The sequence below is a fragment of the Bombina bombina genome, chromosome 4 (genome assembly GCF_027579735.1).
Source record: "Bombina bombina isolate aBomBom1 chromosome 4, aBomBom1.pri, whole genome shotgun sequence".
Taxonomy (NCBI): Eukaryota; Metazoa; Chordata; class Amphibia; order Anura; family Bombinatoridae; genus Bombina; species Bombina bombina.
In genome coordinates this window covers 55,514,769-55,527,555 of record NC_069502.1, presented here as the reverse complement: position 1 = coordinate 55,527,555, position 12,787 = coordinate 55,514,769, and the positions used below count along the sequence as shown (strand labels likewise).

Here is a 12,787-nt window from a genome sequence, read left to right as displayed (position 1 = left end):
CTTGCAATCTGTTAATAAAGTATGGATTTGTTCCAAACCCACCATGGGACTCATTGTGCAATTCCTATCAAGGGGTCTATCGGAGTAGGAGACAAGAAATCAGATTTGCAGCTATTAAGACGTCTCGTTGCGAGTTGCTGCAGCAGTACTGCAGCGCCCTAGATAATTATCCCGGTCTCAAAATAATCATGCCCCCTGGACTAAAGAGCAATGTATGTGTGAACACATTAGTATTATAAGCACATTATTAGTATTATAGCTAGCAGCATTTACATTAACTTCGGCAGTGCTGCGCTAAATATTCATTTGCGCTATTCCAGGACCAACTATGGTAAACCTGGCTAAAAAAGCTGCTATGAAAAGCATTAATAGCAAAGTTGCATTCATTGTTAAGCATTTAACATAACCCAATTATTACAACTTCTGATCAGTGTTCTTAACAAATATCTATTCATAAAACAAAACTGAACACAGTACAACATAAGATTTATCTGTGACAATAGTCTGAGACATCCTTAACTTCAGTTGGAATGTCTGTCAGCAATTTTATAGTGTACTGTCCTTTAACTTCAGTTGGAATAACTGTCAGCAATGTTATAGTGAAATGAGTATGCAAAAAGTGGGGAAGTTATTTTAAATATTTTGCAAATTATGCATTTTGTTTGTGAGATTGCATAGGTTAGGTCAAGCTCGACAAACGGGCAGGAGCCCCGACGCATTGCTGCTGTATATCTTAAATAAAGTTCTCCACATTTTTTGCAACAATCTATTGTGAAACTTTATCCTTGGTTCTATATTCTGTGAGGGTTTAGGGAAAACCCTGCAAGTTATCACCCAGTAAAATAAACACTGGACAGAGGATTTTTCCCCAGAGGCATAAATGTATTTTAATACAAAACTTTAGCTAGATCTATGTCTCCCGATGATGATGATAATAATAATAAATAACACTTTAAAAACTGTTAACAGGTTTTCCTGACATTTGAAGCATTTGATATCCAGCCCTCCACAAACTGCATGTCAGACTATGTTAAAGTATATGATGGAGCCAGCAAAGCATCCCCAGTTCTCCTTGATAAAACCTGTGGTTCCGGAATGTTGACCTCAATTGTAGCATCCAGTAATTCAATGCTTCTGGAATTTGTTAGTGATGGAGCCGTTACCGCAACTGGATTTAAAGCTTCATACACTAGAGGTATTTGTGTTTATTTGCACCTTTTTATTAGTATCGTTATCTTATCTTCCTTAAATGTTGGGTTTTTTTTTTTTTTTTTTTATAATTGGCTTTATGCTTCTAAGTTGTGTCGTTGTCTACCAGTACACAGTGAGATTTATATTTATCAGCCAGTCTGCAAAAGGTCCTTAAGGACCAGATGTACACAGATATGCCCTTATAGATGTAATGTTTAATTAGCGCTTTTTCATATACTGATATATTTTACCATATGTATTTTTTATTTATTTTAAACCTAAGGTGCGCTATTTTACTGCTGAAAAATATAACTATCTACATCCTCTTTGACATTAATAAATATGTTTGTATATGTGATTCCAAAGCTAGCACTACAAGGGACAAAAAATACTTTTTTTTTTAACTTTCATGATTCAGATAGAACATTTTAAACAATGTTTCATTTTACATCTATTATCAAATTGTCTTTGTTTTCTTGTTATTGTTTGTTTGAAAAGCATAAAGGTATTTTCCTCTAATGTAGTGCTTGAGATATGTGCACGCTACCTATCTAGATATCTCTTCAACAAAGAATAACATGAGAAATACACACATTTCATAATATAAATAAATCAGAAACTTTTTAAAAATTGTCTTGTCTATCTGAATCCTAAAAGAAACATTTGCGGTTTTATTTCCCTTTAATAATTATGGTTATTATTTTTATTATTATTATTGTTATTATGTAGAATATATGAACCCATGTGTACTTTACTTACATATTATTATTTTTATTGTCTTAATTAACTTACAGTTTACTGTGGTGCCACAATTAATTCCGCACCTGGGGTTATAACATCACCGGGATACCCCAATCTATATCCACCTTCTGTTGACTGTTTCTGGATTATAACTGCTCCCCCACAGAAAACGGTAAATTATTTATTTTTTGTATAATACAACACAAAACAATCATTAATTATCTAGAGATCATTTGTATTTTGCTGTGTAGAATCAGGATCTATGAGCACTGACAATAGAAAGTGAACAGTGAGGCTGTCACATGGTCATTACTCCTATGATATTCACTATAAAGCTGTAAGGTCAATAATTCCTTTATCTAAATGAGTGAAACCCCTATGTTTTGTAATAAATATTTATACAGTGAGGGGGGTTATAAGGGATTTAGAACTTTCAGTCTCCCCAAATAGGATCAGTGCTATGAGGTATTAGGTAAGATGACCACCACTACATGGTAATACTCCTCCATGGAATATATCTCTGGTGTTTACTGTTTTGTGAGACAGGTGGCCACTGATCCTTATGGTAATCACCTGTAAGGGTGACAGAAGTGAACCCTCATTCTAAAGATTTCTGATTTTAAATGGTGGATCATTTCCCCTCTAAGTCAAACAATGAAGGTGTGATGGTAGGGACCCCTGTCCTTCAGTTTTTCTGGTGGATTGTTTTGCAGGTAATTATTATCATTTATTTGTATAGTGGCACCAAATTCTGTAGCGCTAGTTGTAGCAGTGAGTCAGGCAGATCATGTATTAGTTTGATTAGGATGAGGGATGGAGGAGAGATGGTAAGCCTCTCTGAATAGGTGGGCTTTCAAGGAGCATCTGAAGATATACAAAGTTGGAGACAGTCTTATGGAGCGGGGTAGAGAGTTCTAGAGGACAGGAGCAGCATGTGTGAAGTCTTGGAGACGGAAGTGGGACGTAGAGATAACAGGAGTGGAGAGACGTAGGTCAGAAGTTGATCGAAGAGGACAGGATGGGGAATATTTTACGATGAGAGAGGAAATATAGTAGGGAGTTATATTGTTGAGTGCTTTGTAAGTTAGGGTTAATACTTTAAATTGTATTCTGGAGTGTATGGGGAGCCAGTGTAGAGACTGGCAGAGGAGCAGCTGATGTAGATCGGTGACTTAGGTGGATGAGACTAGCAGAAGCATTCATAATAGATTGGAGGGAGGAGAGGCGGTGTTTTGAAAGGCCATTTAGAAGTAGATTGCAATAATCAATGCGTGACAAAAGGAGGGAATAAATAAGTATTGTAGTTTTTTGAGTAAGGAAGGGACAAATTCTGGAAATGTTGTGTGGACGTGAATGGTAGGATTTGGTAAGTGCTTGTATATGTGGGTTGAATGTGAGTTTTGAGTTAAGTGTAACTTCAAGACAGCGGACCTGGGGTGAAGTGTTGAGAATAGAGTCTCCAACCATCAGAGAAATGTCCGATGTTGGATGACTCAAAGAGGGGGGGATAAGAAATACCTCAGCTTTGGACAGATTGTGTTGGAGGTAGTGTGAAGACATCCAAGAGGAAATTGCAGAGAGGCAGTTGGAAATCTGGTTGGGTAAAGAGGGAGAGATATTAGGAGAGGAAAGATAGATTTGGGTATCATCAGCATATAAGTGGTACTGGAATCCATGGGAGGATGTATAGAGAGAGAAAAGCAAGGGACCCAAGACAGAGCCTTGCGGTACTCCAACTGAGAGAGGCATAAGTTCACATGATATGTTGTTAAAGGAAACTGAAAACGAGCATTTTGAGAGATATGAGGCAAACCAGAAGAGGGCTGTGACTCTGATGCCAAATGAATGTAGTATTTTTAGGAGGAGAGGATGGTCAACTGTGTCAAAGGTAGCGGACAGGTCAAGAAGAATTATTAAGGAGAAGTGGCCTTTTGCTTTAGCTGATAACAGGTCATTTGTTACTTTAGAAAGAGCAGTTTATGTTGAGTGTTTAGGGCGGAAACCATAATGTAGTGGATCAAGTAAGGAGTTAGTTATGAGAAATTGAGTTAGACGATTATAGACCAGTCATTGCAATAATTTTGAAGCAAAGGGAAGTAAGGATTGGTATGATTGACGCATGCTTGAATGTATCAGGAAATGTGCCAGTGGTGAGAGATTGGTTAAAGAGATGAGTTAGGGTAGGGGTTAGTGAAGCAGAGAGAGAGGGAAGAAGACGGAGACTTTTTCCTCTGATACCGTTGGGAAGTAGCATAGACTTTTGTTAATAGAAAGGGGTTGGTAGAATTGCTGAGTAATCACCATTTTTTGGGTGATTACCTGTAATGTAAAGAAACATGGAGTTGGAGATACCCATCTTTCATTTGAGGCTTTAGGGTTAAGGTATGAGTACCATAAGAGATCCCCACCACAAAAAAAATAGGAATAACCCTTGAGAACACTGTCCATGTTTGTGATATTGTCATAATGACAAAATGGCGTAAACATTAAACACCAAATATTTATTCAACTGAATAATTATTTTATATAGAGGACATGGTAAAGTGGCAAACATCAGTAAAAACAGAGTGTGACACTGTTTTTCTCCACATTTCTTTGGTTGAATATTTTTTACAGCTACACCAGGTTTCACAATACAGTTTTTACCTATAAAGAAAGAATAGCAATTCCACAAGGCTTAAATTAAAAGTAAATCACAACTCAATGTCACTCCATAGTACAGAGGACCACATTCATATGGACTCACAAACTTTATTTAGTTTCGCTAAAATAAAACGTGTTTTTGATGATACAATGGATACTATACTGTTTTTAGACTTATTTTTGTCTGCAAAATATGTAGTAAAACTAATTAAAGGAACATGAAACCCCAAATTTATCAGCAAATTTGTGTATTTTGTACTTGTGCTTGTTGAAAGACATCTTCTAATGCCAAGTAAGCATGAGCCGCAAAATCAATTAATGCTTATAGAAAATTAGCCATTGATCTATAGGAGCTATTCTGCTTATACAGTTGTATTGGTTTAGAATTGATGTCACATTTTTTTTTTCATGAAGAAAAAAAAAAAAAAAAAAAAACATAATTAGATGCCTGGTATTTCACAGTCCAAAACCAAATTCAGACTGTATATGTGTGGCAATGATCAGGAAAAGGTTTGTTACATTAATTTATTTTAATTAATTTTAATTAAGGTAATTCATTATTTAAGTCAAAGTGATATCATGCATCCTTTATTGTTTTGAGTTTGCTAACTTTATATTGAAACTTTCTTGCAGGTTTTAATATATTTTAATGCCTTTAACCTGGAGACAAATACTTACTGTAGATACGACTATGTCCGTATCTATGATGGAAAAACAACGTCCTCTCCACTTCTTGGAACATTCTGTAACAAGAGATCATTCAACATTGCATCATCTGGTACCTCTATGCTAATAAAGTTCCACAGTGACAATACAAATCAGTATACTGGATTTCAGGCTTCATATACTTTTTGTAAGCGTATTAAATGACCCTCTTTATTGTATGTTCTGTTTCATATCATCTGATGTTTGATGTTTTCTTAAATGCAACATTATTACCCATGTAAAAATAACTTAATGATTCTTTTCCAACTCTTCAAATTTGCTTCATTCTTTTGGTATCCTTTGTTAAAGGGCCAGTAAACTTTTGTTTATTGTTAAAAATAATATATTTTACCTATTGGGGTGCATGAAATGGTTTACAATCAGCTCATTCATTTTCAACGGCATGTAGAGTCCATAAATCCATTCAATTACTGTTGGGAAATTCACTGCCTGGCCACCAGGAGGAGGCAAAAGAACACCTCAGCCAGAGCTTAAGTATCCTCCCATTACCCATACTCCCCCAGTCATCCTTTGCATCTGTAATTAGGAGGAGGTGAAGATGGTGCTCTGAAGAATATATAAGTACTGAGAGTATATAGGATGGATTCCTTTACTCTGGTTAGTGCCTATAGGTAAAGGGATCTAGGTTCCATAAAGCTATATATACCCGTAGGTGTAGATAGGGATTCTCTGCCTCATTTTATTTAGTCCCTCTCAGTATGGATTGTTGTTTGACTTATACAGCTTCCCTTGGGCGTTCCCTTTCATGGGCTGGTAGACTGGAACTTTTGGCCCTAAATCAGCTCGGTTGTCAAGTCTACTCTCTCTGAGGGCATCTGACAACTGCTTTCATGGGGGATACTGTATGTTAGTGTTGTGGTAGGCAAGTATTTTTTGATTACACTCCGGATGTATATGAAGTTATAACAGCGGCACCAGTGTCTATCACCTAGGATTTACTTTCCTTTTGGGGTCCTGTCTAGCATACGTTTCGCTAGATCGACCTATCATGTAAACGAGCCCTACGTTTTTTTATTAAAATTCCCTAACGGTAACTTTTTTTTATTAATGGAGCAACCATTTTATTTCCTCTGCAGTGTTGAGGATTTCAATTTGCCCTTTCCGCCGTGATTTGGGATTTTAACACGCTCATGTACTGTGTACTAATGATTGTTTTTTATTATTTTTTTTACTAATCTCAGGTGCGATGTTTTTAACCACCCATCTACTGGGTTTATGTTCTGGGGTTCTATAGTTACATATTTTTTTAGATACATGTTATAACCTAGTGGACTTAAAGGGACATTCTAAAGATATATTTGTTTTATTATGTACTATTAGGTGTTTATACTTTATGAGGTGCTTAAACAGAATTTAGTTTCTAAAACTTTGTTTTAACAGGGATTTCTTGGTGTTTACTGCCATCTTGTGGCAGTTTAATGCAGTTATCCCTAGACTGCTGCAGGTGTTTTTCAGTCTCTTCTCATATGAAAGAATGTTTTATTTGTGAATGATTTTCATTTTAGTTATCCCTTATTCTATCCTAACGCAGATGTTTTTTCTTTTGTTTCTTATATGAAAGAATAATTTTTTGGGAATGATTTTCCTTCTCTAGGATTATATATTTTTTTTATCCTCTTTAGGGGATTTAAATTAAGTATCATAATTTTTATATTATATCTATATCTTTCTGGCCGCAATATGTTTATTTTCATGCATATTTTATGTTCATGAGTGCAATATATCGATCTCACTCTTAGTGAGGAGATTTTTTTTTAAGTGATGTTGCAACTTGTATTTATTATATGTAGAATACATATTTATATGGGTGATTTTTAGTCCCAATATGTTTATTTTCATCTTGCATATTTTATGTACTATAAAATGGTCTCTCTCTTACTGTTTTTATCAAATTAATATCTGATTTGTCTCCTATCTAAGGAATATATATTAAATTGGATTTTGGAACAGGTAGATGGAAGAAGAGCTAACTCTGTCTACTACAATATAGACCCTATTATGCTTATTTTCATGATCATATATTTTTGTTTATGGGTTCCGCCCACAGGGCTGATCCTTTGTGTTGTGCCTTATATGGCTGTCCTGCGAAGTTAAGGAAGGTTCCTCATTCCTTTCAAAGAGATTTTTAGCTATCCTTCTAGTCTTTAAACAATTATCCAGACTGTTATTATGTATCTGGACTCGTATCTCAGACATCCCATCTCTATATAACCATTTTTTATAGCTATAAAGTATGGCAGTCTGGCACAATATACAGCATGGCAGTCTGGCACAATATACAGCATGGCAGTCTGGCACAATATACAGCATGGCAGTCTGGCACAATGTACAGCATGGCAGTCTGGCACAATGTACAGCATGGCAGTCTGGCACAATGTACAGCATGGCAGCCTGGCACAATGTACAGCATGGCAGCCTGGCACAATATATAGCATGGGAGTCTTGTGCAGACTGCCATGCTGTATATTGTGCCAGACTGCCATGCTGTATATTGTGCCAGACTGCCATGCTGCATATTGTGCCAGACTGCCATGCTGCATATTGTGCCAGGCTCCCATGCTGTATATTGCGCCATATACAGAATGGCAGTCTGCACATCTCACCTGTATCAGGTCTGCTATGTCTCGCACCGCACTAGAGATCAGGAAGGGGGAGAAAGTCCAGAGATGAACGCAGTAACTATTTACATTGAGCTATAATGGAACAGTGACACCTACAGGTTGAAATGAAAAGTGCGGGCACAAATTTGATTTTCTTTGGCACTGCTCTTTCTGGGATCTTGTGTTTAATTTGCGGGTGCCAGGGAGCCACTATTTCAATGCGGGAGACTCCCGGAACTTCTGGGAGAGTTGGGATGTCTGGTATCTGTATGCCATTATTATATTTGTCTATCTGGCATAGCTTATTATTTAGCATTCCTTCTGAAAAGCAGAAGGTTGAATAGACTCTGCCTACAGGGTTTTTTGGTTTTCAAATTCCCTTTATTTAACAGGGTTATTCTCTTTTTGATTTACATGCCAGTTCCTTTTTGTCTACATGTCATTATGTGTATTTTTCTGATATCTACTAGCTGTTATTTATTGCCGTACATTATCTCATAGTCTCAAGATCCCTGCAGTTGTTTTCTGTTTTTATTGCCTTATATTTCTCTATGAGATATATCAATATTTTATAAGCCTCTGCTGCTGTTACTTATTTTAGTGCAATAATACTTAGAGACACTGAACCCAAATAATTTTTTCGTGATTCTGATAGAGCATGACCTTTTTAAGCAACTTTCTAATTTACTCCTATTATCAAATTTTCTTCATTCTCTTTATTTGAAATACAAGAATGTAAGTTCAGATGCCGGCCCATTTTTGGTGAACAACCTGGGTTGATCTTGCTGATTGGTAGATAAATTAATCCACCAATAAAAAAGTGCTGTCCAAAGTTCTAAACAAAAAAGGCTTAGATTCATTATTTTTCAAATAAAGATAGCAAGAGAACAAAGAAAAATTGTTAATAAGAGTAAATTAGAAAGTTGCCTAAAATTGCATGCTCTATCTGAATCGCGAAAGAAAAAAAATTGGGTTCAGTGTCCCTTTAATGTCTCTTAGGGGATACTGCAGTAGGTTTACAATCTCTGTAGTTATTTGCTGTTTTCATTACCACATATTTCTCTTTATGAGATATATCAGTATTTTTTACCCTCTACTGCCATTATTTATTGCTGTGCAATGATACATGTCTTTCTCTTGAAGATTCTACTGTAGATTCCAGACCTCTGTGGTTATTTTCAGTTTTTCAATAACATATATTTCTCTATGCCATGCAATAATACATAGTTTTTCTTAGGGGGTATTCCTGTAGGATTCAGATCCTTGAATTTCTCTATTTGAGATATAGCAGTATTTCCTTCTCCTCTGTGGCTGTTATTTTTATTGCTGTGCAATAATAAATCATTTCTTATAAGGAATACTACAGTAGGATACAGATCTCTGTAGTTATTTTCAGTTTTAAATATCTTATTTTTCGTTCTATGAGATATTTTAGTACTTTTTTATCCTCTGCTATGTAAATTTATTGCAGTGCAATAATTCTGTTTGGGGTTCCTTAAAGGCCCTGGGATACCATTTGCAGTAGGGTTCCGCCCTTCCTTAATATCTCTGGAGTTGAGAGCCATCTTTAATGGTCTAGTAGCGTGGCATCAACTGCGTTGTGTAGGTTTTTCAGATTTTAATTGGAACTAGGAGTTCCGTGGCTATGAAAGAAGTCTCTCATATCCTTCAGGGGCAGAGTCCAACATTTTGTTTCTTTTCGCCCATTCTTATATTTGGGACTACTGAGTAGCTGACCATCTGTGTAGTCAGAAGCTCCACCCAGGGGAGTGGGCTTTTTTTCCCCTATGTGTTTTCTGAGAGATCCCTCAGGTGGGATGTTCCAGAGTTAGACCTCATGGCTTCTCGCTTATATACCAAGATGTCCAGATCGAGGGACCCCCAAGCAAGTGCTGGTGGGTGTGTTAATGGTTTTGTGGGATTTTGGTCTGATTTATCTTTTTATCCGTTTGCCCTTCTCAAGGTCATAGCCCGCATCAAACAGGAGTGGGTCTTTGGTGATCCTAATTGCTCCAGCTTGGCCTGAAGATCTGGTAAAGATGTCATCTCATCATCCCTTCCATGGAGGTTGCCTCTGAGGACATACCTCTTACTTCAGGGTCCATTTTCTTCATCAATTTCTAGATTCTCTGAGGCTGACTGTGTGGAGATTGAACTCTTAGTCCTGTCTGTTTTATTTTCAGATAGGGTCATTGACTAGCCCTAACTATTGTGCTTTGGTATACAGATAGACATAATAGAAAGAGGCATTTGTGTGTACAGAAAGTTATAAAATAAGGAGATCTGTTTCAAAGAACAAATATACACGTAAAGAAGGAAATTCTCGTACGTTTTAAACTCTGCAGCTGGTACAAGAAGTCATTGGAAACGGCACACTGTCCATTTAAAAGTAGCAACAATCCACTACTGAGAGCTAGCAGAACACACCGGTAGTGCCAATGACAAGATGCATATATTTTCAGCCACCAATCAGCAGTTAGCTCCCAGTAGTGAACTGGGGCTCTTGACCCTACCTATGTATCCTTTTTAACAAAAGATGCAAAGAGAACAAATTAAATTGGAAATTGTTTAAAGGGACACTGAACCCAAAATTTTTCTTTCGTTATTCAGATAGAGCATGGAATTTTAAGCAACTTTATTTGAAATGCAAGAATGTAAGTTTAGATGCTGGCCCATTTTTGGTGAACAACCTAGGTTGTCCTTGCTGATTGGTGGATAAATTAATCCACCAATCAAAAACTGCTGTCCAGAGTTTTGAAACAAGAAAAAAGCTTAGATGCCTTCTTTTTCAAATAAAGAGAGCAAGAGAACGAAGAAACATTGATAATAAGAGTAAATTAGAAAGTTGCTTAAAATTGCATGCTTTATCTGAATCACAAAAGAAATCATTTGGGTTCAGTGTCCCTTTAAAATGGCATGCGCTATTTGAATTATTTTATTTTATATTTTTACTATTCCTTAAATAGACGTACATTTTTTTTTTAAAATGTATCATATGTCACAAAAAAAAACTTTAGTTTTGTTAGTTGAAAATTCTCTGCAAGCTCTATCCGAACCATGAAATCATATGGTTCAGATAGAGCACATATCCCTTTAAGAAAATATGTTAATATATATGCGCTAAAGATAAATACGTATTAAGTAAAATAGGGTAATGCAGTTTTCCGATGCTAAGATATGTAAAAAAAAATCTATATCCTTTACATAAATGCACAACTACATCATTTCTTTCCCTTTCTACAGTTTAGGTACAAGATCATGAAAAGAAACGGAAGAAGATTTATTGACATGCGCCTTATGGATGACAACATAACGTCAACAAAAATGCAAGAAACAAGCTCATGTGAACAAACAATGTACAAAATCTATATTTTGTTGGGTGGGGGGGGGGGCTATTTTTGCTGTAAGGACCGCTCTCTATGTCACAGAAAGTGGAAACCTGGAAGGGGACGGGGGAAGTAACAATAAAGAGATATAAAATAGTTGGGGAAAAATGTAAAAAAATAAAATCTAACTACTTTAATATACATCTTAACTGTAACATAATAAGCTATTACAGAAAGCGCAAATTTACAATTACTGTAATAAGGTAACAATACCTTCCTGTCTGCATTGTGTATTGTTTGCTAACTACAGGATGTGGTTCCCTAATTAACTGTTTCACTGCTAGGCTGCTCACAGAATCTGGCCTTAGATGGAACAAAGTGTAAATATGGATTTGCCCATCACACGTGTTAGGTTTTTAATAATTTTATGAGTGATTGTTTATATTGTGATGATTGTTTAAATTGTAATGGTTATAACACTATCCAATGCCATGTAAATATTACCGTGTTGTTCTTTAAATATTATAGAATGAAAAAGATTTGAAGCTGTTATGTTACAAAATCCAGTAAAGTGTTAAACGTTTTATTAATGTGATTAAATTGTAATGTTTTATTAATAATCTGAAAGTGTTTAATTATTAACGTGTGTTAAGATGTTTCACTTACCTAAAATAAGATTGAAGGGACTAAAGTCAAAGACCTGGATTCCAATCAGAGTTTCTGTGTGAAAACAAAAACCAGCAGACATGAAACCCAAATGTTTTCTTTCATTATTCACATAAAGATTACCATTTTCTAAAACATTTCAATTTATTTTTACTATCTAATTTGTTTCATTCTCTTTATATAATTTGTTCCAAAGTATTCCTAGGTAGGCTCAGAAGCTGCTGATTGGTGGCTGCACATATATGCACATATATATCTTGTTATTGGCTTTTAGCTAGCTCCCAGTAGTGCATTACTGTTCCTTCAATAAAGGATACCAAGAAAATGAAGCAAATTAGACAACAGAAGTAAATTGGAAAGTTGTTTAAACTTGTATGCTCTGTCTGAATCATGAACGACAAAATTAGGGTTTTGTGTCCCTTAAATGTCAAACATTTCACATGATTGGATCAATTATTGAAAATAAAACAGCCCTGGTTACTTATTTTACATGTGTTTGCTATAAAATAGCTTGTTTTGCTGTCCCTAGAGAAGCGAAAAAGCAATTTGTGTAACGTAAAGGTACAGTAAACATAAACATTTTATCCATAATTGCTCAGTACGTGCACAAATAACACATCTCAGCTTTTTTATATTTTTATGTAATTAAGTCCTCGGTTTACAGATGAACATCCCTCTGGCTGCAAAGCATCTTAAAAAAAGAAAAATATTTATTACATGGCTGTGCTTTAATCACAACTCACTAGATCACACCATTCAGATATATGCGACCTGCATAAAACAGCCGACAGCTTTATCTAGTATGGGAGTAGACTGAATTTATCTGAACGGTGTAATTGATTGGGTTGGGATTAACCCCTTAATGACAACTGACGTACCAGGTACGTCCTGCAA

General features: G+C 35.8%; 1 protein-coding gene across 1 annotated transcript in view; it reads left to right on the top strand.

Annotated features, from left to right (window-relative positions):
• Window positions 1-11,239, top strand: part of LOC128656860 (astacin-like metalloendopeptidase) — an 88,726-nt gene extending 77,487 nt beyond the window's left edge. The window contains exons 9-12 of the mRNA XM_053711026.1: window positions 970-1,195; window positions 1,986-2,104; window positions 5,209-5,428; window positions 11,145-11,239. Coding sequence (XP_053567001.1) covers window positions 970-1,195; window positions 1,986-2,104; window positions 5,209-5,428; window positions 11,145-11,149 — 570 coding nt within the window. The 3' untranslated portion in view covers window positions 11,150-11,239. The remainder of the gene's footprint in view (window positions 1-969; window positions 1,196-1,985; window positions 2,105-5,208; window positions 5,429-11,144) is intronic.
• Window positions 11,240-12,787: the final 1,548 nt, after the last annotated feature.